The sequence below is a fragment of the Gadus macrocephalus genome, chromosome 20 (genome assembly GCF_031168955.1).
Source record: "Gadus macrocephalus chromosome 20, ASM3116895v1".
In the NCBI taxonomy this organism is placed as follows: Eukaryota; Metazoa; Chordata; class Actinopteri; order Gadiformes; family Gadidae; genus Gadus; species Gadus macrocephalus.
In genome coordinates this window covers 12,326,119-12,334,799 of record NC_082401.1, presented here as the reverse complement: position 1 = coordinate 12,334,799, position 8,681 = coordinate 12,326,119, and the positions used below count along the sequence as shown (strand labels likewise).

General features: G+C 54.0%; 2 protein-coding genes across 2 annotated transcripts in view; both read right to left on the bottom strand.

Moving 5' to 3' along the window:
• Positions 1-552: 552 nt before the first annotated feature.
• On the bottom strand, positions 553-5,244 carry LOC132448990 (uncharacterized). The gene is made up of 2 exons (XM_060040568.1): positions 1,651-5,244; positions 553-1,617 (listed from the first exon to the last, which is right to left on the bottom strand). The coding sequence occupies exons 1-2, from the start codon at positions 2,072-2,074 to the stop codon at positions 1,022-1,024; spliced, it is 1,020 nt and encodes a 339-aa protein (XP_059896551.1). The 5' UTR covers positions 2,075-5,244; the 3' UTR covers positions 553-1,021.
• A 133-nt stretch (positions 5,245-5,377) lies between these two features.
• LOC132448925 (NALCN channel auxiliary factor 1-like) overlaps positions 5,378-8,681 on the bottom strand; it is a 3,458-nt gene continuing 154 nt past the window's right edge. The window contains exons 2-3 of the mRNA XM_060040482.1: positions 7,790-7,961; positions 5,378-5,661 (exon numbers count right to left, since the gene is read on the bottom strand). Coding sequence (XP_059896465.1) covers positions 5,384-5,661; positions 7,790-7,961 — 450 coding nt within the window. The 3' untranslated portion in view covers positions 5,378-5,383. The remainder of the gene's footprint in view (positions 5,662-7,789; positions 7,962-8,681) is intronic.

Below are 8,681 nucleotides of genomic sequence, written 5' to 3'. Positions count from 1 at the left end.
GCTCACACACAGGCAGCCTGACGTCCAGCTCACACACAGGCAGCCTGACGTCCAGCTCACACACAGGCAGCCTGACGTCCAGCTCACACACAGGCAGCCTGACGTCCAGCTCACACACAGGCAGCCTGACGTCCAGCTCACACACAGGCAGCCTGACGTCCAGCTCACACACAGGCAGCCTGACGTCCAGCTCACACACAGGCAGCCTGACGTCCAGCTCACACACAGGCAGCCTGACGTCCAGCTCACACACAGGCAGCCTGACGTCCAGCTCACACACAGGCAGCCTGACGTCCAGCTCACACACAGGCAGCCTGACGTCCAGCTCACACACAGGCAGCCTGACGTCCAGCTCACACACAGGCAGCCTGACGTCCAGCTCATACACAGGCAGCCTGACGTCCAGCTCACACACAGGCAGCCTGACGTCCAGCTCACACACAGGCAGCCTGACGTCCAGCTCACACACAGGCAGCCTGACGTCCAGCTCACACACAGGCAGCCTGACGTCCAGCTCACACGCGCAGTGAAAGAGAACAACGACTACAAACACCGAATATAAACAGATTATACGTCTGTATTTATTTTCATCAGAACACATTTTATTTGTAGTTTTCATACTTTTCGAAAAGGTCATGACTAGTGAGATCGTTTTATAAATCATTTCATCAAAGTCAGTTGTAAAAAAATTAAAGAAGTTACTTGAACTAAAGCATCTATAATATTACAATATACCGGTAGTATAATAGTAATCATAATAATCATAATCGCAATGATACTTCTATATGCCTTTAAACCTTGTTTTTATAATCATAAATCTTCCTCTTCCACACACACACACACACACACACACACACACACACACACACACACACACACACACACACACACACACACACACACACACACAGGCGTGCGCACACACACACACGCACGCACACACAGTCCCACAACCCTCCTCAATTAGGGTGCAAAGCTGGGCCCCCCCATTGTCCTCGTAACATCAATGGTTTCAGATGCACTACGAGACACAGAAAGAAGAAGGAAACATGAACTGAAGATACACGAGAGAACCTGGAAGCAGAGTCCACCGCTGGAACAATGGGGAACAGATCCACAACTCAAACAGGAAATGGGCTTCTGCATAGATCCACGGGGGGTGGGGGGGGGGGCAGAACCACGGGGAGGGCGGGTGGAGGAGGAGGTGGAGGAGAACCTGCTTGTTCCACACCGGCTCCCCAGCGAGAGGCTTCACCTGTCGCTCACACAGGAGGGGAGAGGAGGCGGGACACAGGAGGTCCGGTTCTGCAGGGCTCTGCGAGACGTCACCCAGCAGGCTACCGGTCGGGACGCCAGGTCTGACCCCTGACGCCGTCTCCTCCCTCAGCGGGAGAAGGAGAGGAGGGGGAAGGAGGAGGGAGCAGGCTGGGGAGGAGGAAGGAGGAGGAGGGAGCAGGCTGGGGAGGAGGAAGGAGGAGGAGGGAGCAGGCTGGGGAGGAGGAGGAAGGAGGAGGGAGCAGACTGGGGAGGAGGAAGGAGGAGGAGGGAGCAGGCTGGGGAGGAGGAAGGAGGAGGAGGGAGCAGGCTGGGGAGGAGGAAGGAGGAGGAGGGAGCAGGCTGGGGAGGAGGAGGAAGGAGGAGGGAGCAGACTGGGGAGGAGCGTCAGAGAGCAGTGAAGGGTGTGGAGGCCCGCTGCCGGGCCGGTCAGCCTCACATGGACCAGCGAGCCCCAGCGCTGGTCTGGGACGCAGCGCTGGGGCGATGAGCCACGTTGGAGCGACACTGGATGGGGGGGACACCAGCATGCTGAACCTACTCTGCCCGTGGTGGGCACACTGCGCTGCATGCAGTACAGGTGTGTGTGTTCACTGAGTGGGGGGGGGGGACGACGACAAGAGACCTCCAATCCCTTACTGGGATGGAGAGCTGGCCTGACGGTCCGGCTCTTGATGGTCTGGTCTACTCCCAACAGTCGGGTTATATGTCTCATCCAGACTGGTTCAAACCAGCTGGTATTTAGGACACAGGTTGGGTAAGGGTTCATAAACGTATTGCGGACAAGCACGCTCTCCATGTGCACACAAAAATATTGCAATGATTGATTTTTAAAGTTAAAAAATACAGTTTAGTTTTTATAGTTCTGTTTGTCCTGATTGTGGTTCTATACTCTCTCTCTCTCTCTCTCTCTCTCTCTCTCTCTCTCTCTCTCTCTCTCTCTCTCTCTCTCTCTCTCTCTCTCTCTCTCTTTCCCAGTCTCACACACACACACACACACACACACACACACACACACACACACACACACACACACACACGCGCGCACGCGCACACACACACACACACACACACACACACACACACACACACACACACACACACACACACACCCTCCCTGTGTGGGTCATGAATAGCTTGCTGGCAAACCTCACCCAACCATCTATCACGTTTATTTTAGGCCAAGCCAGCGGAGGTAGCTGTCCTGGCTAGCCTAGCCTGTCGTGGCTGCGTGATTAATATGGTCACTAATAATCGGTGTCTTCTCCGGGGGTGGGCAGACCTGCGAGCCAAGGGGTCTCACCCACACGCTAATGATAACTTCTCGCAAAAGCGAATTACTGTTAAAGATTAAATTCATCCATAGGCCTGCACACACACATACTCCGAGACACACCTGTAGGCTGAATGCAAAGCTGAGGCACGTGCCCACCCCCCCCCCCCCACACACACACACACACACACACACACACACACACACACACACACACACACACACACACACACACACACACACACACACACAGCCCTAGCCCTCTCCTCAGAGGGCGTCCTTCCTAAACCTTCTCCTCATGCTAGTGTCAGGTGTTCAGGTGTGAACTTCACTGGTCCTAATGCCTCAGTAACCAGGAGGTCCTCTGGGGGGTCTGGGATTATCCGTCTACCAGCAGGCGGCTGAGGTGGCGTGGACCAAACATCAGTCAGCCCGGCTGGGAGACTCTAAGGGTCGGAGCGGGATCCACGCAGCGCGAGTCGACAAGAACTGACGGACGGAGAACAAAGAGGACGACAGAACAACACGAGAGCGGGAAACATCGGCGACATCTGTAAGTACTCAAAGTCCTGATCGCCCGCCTCTAGCTCCTCCCCCCAAGACGAACCTCTAGAGTCCGCAGTAAAAAGTAAGTAAGCCCTTTAGTTTCCATGACGATCTGTCGGAGCCGCTAGTGGCCGTAGGGGCGGGTCGCCGCGGTACCCTCATCCACCAGTAGGAGGAGCACTTCCTGGTGGTGACGGCCAATGAGATTCATGTGTTCCTGTCAGCGTAACAGTAAGGTACCCTGTGTGCTGAGCCAATGTGGATCTGGACGTACGCACGGTTCTGGCCGCCTGATCGTTGTAAGCCCTTCACTTGATGAGCGATGTGATGTGTCAGGAGGAACCCTTTCCTCCAGGGACATGCTACGGAGGGGGGGTGGGGGTGGGGGGGGGGGGGGTTCGCTAACGCTAACACTAGCGGTAAGGGGCTAAAGTCCCTGCATAAACAAACGAGGCCGAACTTTAACTGCAGCTCTAACATGCAGTCACTGAAAGAAGGATTAGAAGTTAGTCGGGGGAACCAGAGGAGGTTCCACCCACTCATCAGATTACATTCTGGCGGCGGTGGCGATGGATCCGGTGGCCTTGGCGGCTCGGTCGGTGCGGTCCGTGTCAGTTAAATCATTCTTGTGACAACTCTCATCTCAAACGGTTGATCAATCAGACAGATATGAAGCCCCAGATACGGGCGTGGCGGTTAGTCGTTCCCCCGCCGCGCTCCACCGCAGACAGAGGGGCGCCGGATGCAAAATGGCCACTGTCAGAGTTCTGATTGTGTTGCTTTTCAAAATAAAGGCCCTGTTGTTTCTTACATGACAATGAAAACTCATTCTGAACCAATGACATTTCGATTAGTTTGAACTTTAGGAAAAAGGACTCCACATAATAAAAGTGAAAAGCATTGGCTCAATATGTAGAACCACGTCGACCAGACAATCAACCACTGAGCTATCTGACGATAAAAAATAACAAAAGCTAATGGCTAGTGCTAACAGAGAGACATTTTAACAGAAGAAAATCAGATCATCCCCAAAAAAAATTGTGACAATTCTGTGTCAAATTTCCCTTGTAGGCTGGAACCTGGATATTGGTTCTTGTTAACAGTATACAGTCACACGCTTGACCAGTACATAGTAGAAATATGACAACTAAAACGAGAGAGAACCTTAATCCACCCACTCTGCAATCGACCGTTCACTCTGAATCTGAATGAATGGGGATCAGTCGAGATTAGAGGCCGGTTACTGGTCTGTGACTGGCCGGTTACTGGTCTGTGACTGGCCGGTTACTGGTCTGTGACTGGCCGGTTACTGGTCTGTGACTGGCCGGTTACTGGTCTGTGACTGGCCGGTTACTGGTCTGTGACTGGCCGGTTACTGGTCTGTGACTGGCCGGTTACTGGTCTGTTATTGTCCGGTTACTGGTCTGTGACTGGCCGGTAACTGGCCGGTTACTGGTCTGTGACTGGCCGGGTACTGGTCTGTTACTGCCCTGTTACTGGTCAGCTATTCAACACCGGTTATGATCGTTAATTTGGGTTTCGTGGACTCGCTCCCTCGGGGGGACATGCTCATGCACACACCCGCACACGCACACCCTCACGCACACGCACGCACACACTCACACACACGCACGCACACACTCACACACACGCACGCACATATGCGTGTACACCCATTCAACCCTATGCTGTAAATATAGATACATAAACCCACAAACTCATCTTATTCTTTCCTTTTTTTTTTTACACATTAACCGCCTCAGTTTTGATAAAACAATTGCGCTCATACGAGACCCATGAACAAACACAAAGGATAAACATTAGAAATATATGATTGTGTTATTCCCAAGCCGACCAGTGCAACAGAAATCAGAAAACTGGAACACAGTGTTAAAAAATAAAACCCGGAGCGGAGCTCCTCAACAAAAGGCTGTGGTCGATGGCCCTGGCGCCGCCGGGACCCCCTCCGGTCCCCTTTGTTCTGTCGTGTCGGCCGTGTTTTCCTGTGGATTGCGTACTGATTGTTTGCTGTTGATTGATTCGTCCGTCGGCCGTCTCCAACGCTCCCCCGGCCCGCCCTGCCACCTCCCCGCCAGGTTTTCTCTTCCTCCCGCTGAAGACATCAAAAAATGTCGACAGGCGCACACCCCCCCCCCCCCCCCCGCCGCCCCCTCCTCCTCCCACACACACTGTGGCTGTTTTTCTCTTTTTATCCTCCTCATCGGTTGCCATGGTGAGGGGATCCCCCATCCACCCTCCCCCCCCCCCCCCCTGCTCCTGGCAGCTCTGTCACTCCTCATTGGCCGGGCTCTCCTCCAGAGGCGAGGTGGCGGGGAGGCCCAGCCCCGTTGCATTGTGGGCGGCGGTCAGGCTGGCCACGGTGTGCAGGAGGACCAGGGCCAGCAGGCAGAGCCCCCCCTGCCGCGCGGCGGCCGCCGAGCTGAGCGCCGCCGCGCGGCAGGGGGGGTGGCTCCGCCTCGGGGGGTCCTCCGCCGCCGCCAGCCCCCAGCGCACGTCGCAGCACTCCACGTCCCGGGACACGCCCGCCGGAAAGTCCTCCAGCAGCCCTGGGGGGGCGCAGCGTTAGAGACACACCGCACGCACACACACACGCATGTACACACACACGCACACAAGAGGGTGTGCGTGTGTGCGTGCAGACACACAATGCATACCCACATTGCATGCATTGGGGGGGAGAGGAGGGGGTGGGGGGGGTTGAATAGCTGACCATGCATGCATGCATGTGCATGACTGTGTGTATGCAAGACTGTGTGTATGCATGAATTGTGTGTATGCATGAATTGTGTGTATGCATTGTGTGTATGCATGAATTGTGTGTATGCATTGTGTGCATGCATTGTGTGTATGCATACATTGTGTGTATGTACTGTGTGTATGCATGCATTGTGTGTATGCATGCTTGTGCATGCACATGCACAAGCGCACACATGCACATAAACACACCCATGCAAACACAAGCATGCTCATTCCGCACGCACATACACAGATACACACACACACAGACACACAGAGACACACACACACACACACACACACACACACACACACACACACACACACACACACACACACACACACACACACACACACACACATCCAGCCACATGACTTCCTTGCCGTGGTTGCATTCACAATCAAGGTTGGAGGCTAATAGAGGGAACGTAGCACAGCCGCGTAGCACGCGGCTGTGCTACTGCTGTGCCGCCGTGCAGCTTAGCTTCAGATAGCACGCGGCTGTGCTATCTGAAGCTAAGCTGTGCGGCGGCTAACGCGAGCACCTTCGAAGACGGTTCTGTCTGAGGAGCTTAAGTCTGATCAGAGTCTGCATAACGAGCGCGCTAATGTCTCCTGCGTCCGCACTCAAGTGATCCACACAAGAACACACACACACACGCAAACAGACACACACACACACACACACACACACACACACACACACACACGTACACACGGACACAAACACACACAAGCAGACTCACATACACGTGCACACACACACACACACACACACACACACACACACACACACACACACACACACACACACACACACACACACACACACACATAGTCTCATATACACGTGCACACACCAGTGCGCACACACTCACACATGCACACAGGCAGCCACTCCTCTGAGTGACCTTATGTCCTCAGCTGCGGCTGCTCTGTCATCAGCCATCTCGTACTCGCTGGGCTTCCGGAGCTAACGGGCTACGTGCAGACGCTGCTAAGAGCCTGCAGCTCTGCTACTGTACGACGACGGCATCGGATCCGCTGGATCACTGAATGCCGATCCGCTGGATCACTGAATGCCGATCCGCTGGATCACTAAATGCCGATCCACTCTGTCATTATCAACAGGAACCTCTCAAGAATCCGGTCGCATTGCACTGAGAAATGCAGATTATTCGATTCACTAAAAGGACCTTCTCTATACTGCGCTCTAAGAGTATTCTTATCAGTCGGCCGTGTGAGTTTGATGGAGCGTGCTGCCAGCGTCGGCCACCAGGGGGCAGAAGTGTCACGGTACCAATGTGTACCGTAGTCTGCGGCTCTGTCATGTTTGTCATTTGCGTGATGCGGAAGGGAGCAGGGAGATGTGATCCTGAGGATAACGCGGGAGCTCAGCTGAACACACGACCCAGAGGAGCGATGTGAGCCGTCTAGCGCTGTCCTCTCAGGGCGGTGTGTTGTCTCCATGCTGCGTGTGTAGCCATGTTGTGTCTATTATTACCGATCGGAGATGAGCCGGGAGGATGTTTCAAGGGCATGCAGAGTCAGTCCCACGGTACGGCGGACTCAGAGTTACCACGGTAACCACGGACCTCACAACCACAACAGTGCATGTTTGAGCCCACACACACACACACACACACACACACACACACACACACACACACATGGACATGCACACGCACACAAACAGACACACTGTACCACAACGTCACACACACTCACACACACACACACACACACACACACACACACACACACACACACACACACACACACATATACGTACACACACATACGTACACGTACACACACACACACACCACACACCCACACACACACACACACACACACACACACACACACACACACACACACACACACACACACACACACACACACGTCACTCACCCACTCCCTCTCTCACCCCCCTACCTGTGCATATAAAACTGGGACTGCCCCCGTGGATGAGGTCGTCGTTGTCGGGCAGGATGAAGGGGCATCTCTTCTGCACCTCCAGGCAGTACTGGCCGCACGGAATCCTCCGGCTGCAGGTCAGCTGGGAGGTCTGGAAGTACTGGGAACACAGCCAGGGCTTGTACACCATCTGGGGGGGGGGGGGGGATGAGTTATACAGGGTGGGCTTCAGAGGCACGCACACACACCGGAATACACAAAGAGGAACGCATACAGACGCACGCACACACAACACAACACAACACAACACAACACAACGCACGCACGCACGCACGCACGCACGCACGCACACACACACACACACACACACACACACACACACACAGACAACATAGCACACATGACCTCTGCTTGTATCGATTCAGCAGGATTGATTGGACATCCCGCTACCCGTTGCTGTCCAATCAGAGTGGCGGCTTGGGGAAGCATCACTTTGTGAGAGTCAACAGATATCAGCCAGGCCTCCGAGTACGACCGCACTCGCTTATCGACTGGGCGTGTCTACTGGGTGTGTCTACTGGGTGTGTCTACTGGGTCTCTACTAAGTGTCTGTTTGTTTATTCTGGATTGTTTGCTTGTTTCATGTGTAAACGACACTGGTATCTTTACTGGTATCATTAATGGTATCGTTACTGGTATCATTACTGGTTTTGGACAAGGGAATACGATCCCAGTTGACATAAACATAAATAGTTTGGTTGTTTATTTCAACAAAGCGCACGTGAGCCACCAAAGGTCATGTGATCGAATGATCCAATAATACTAATCCTAACCTATCTTCACAGAACAAAGCGCCCGTCAGTCCGACGTGGGGTCGGGTGCTGACGGCCGGGAGACGTATGTCCCCGTC

Coding starts and splice junctions, on each gene's coding strand:
- LOC132448990 (XM_060040568.1), bottom strand. CDS start 2,074: ATGGAGAGCGTGCTTGTCCGCAATACGTTTATGAACCCTTACCCAACC. Junction 1,618..1,650: donor CTCTCTGACGCTCCTCCCCA/GTCTGCTCCCTC, acceptor CCTCCTCCCCAG/CCTGCTCCCTCCTCCTCCTT.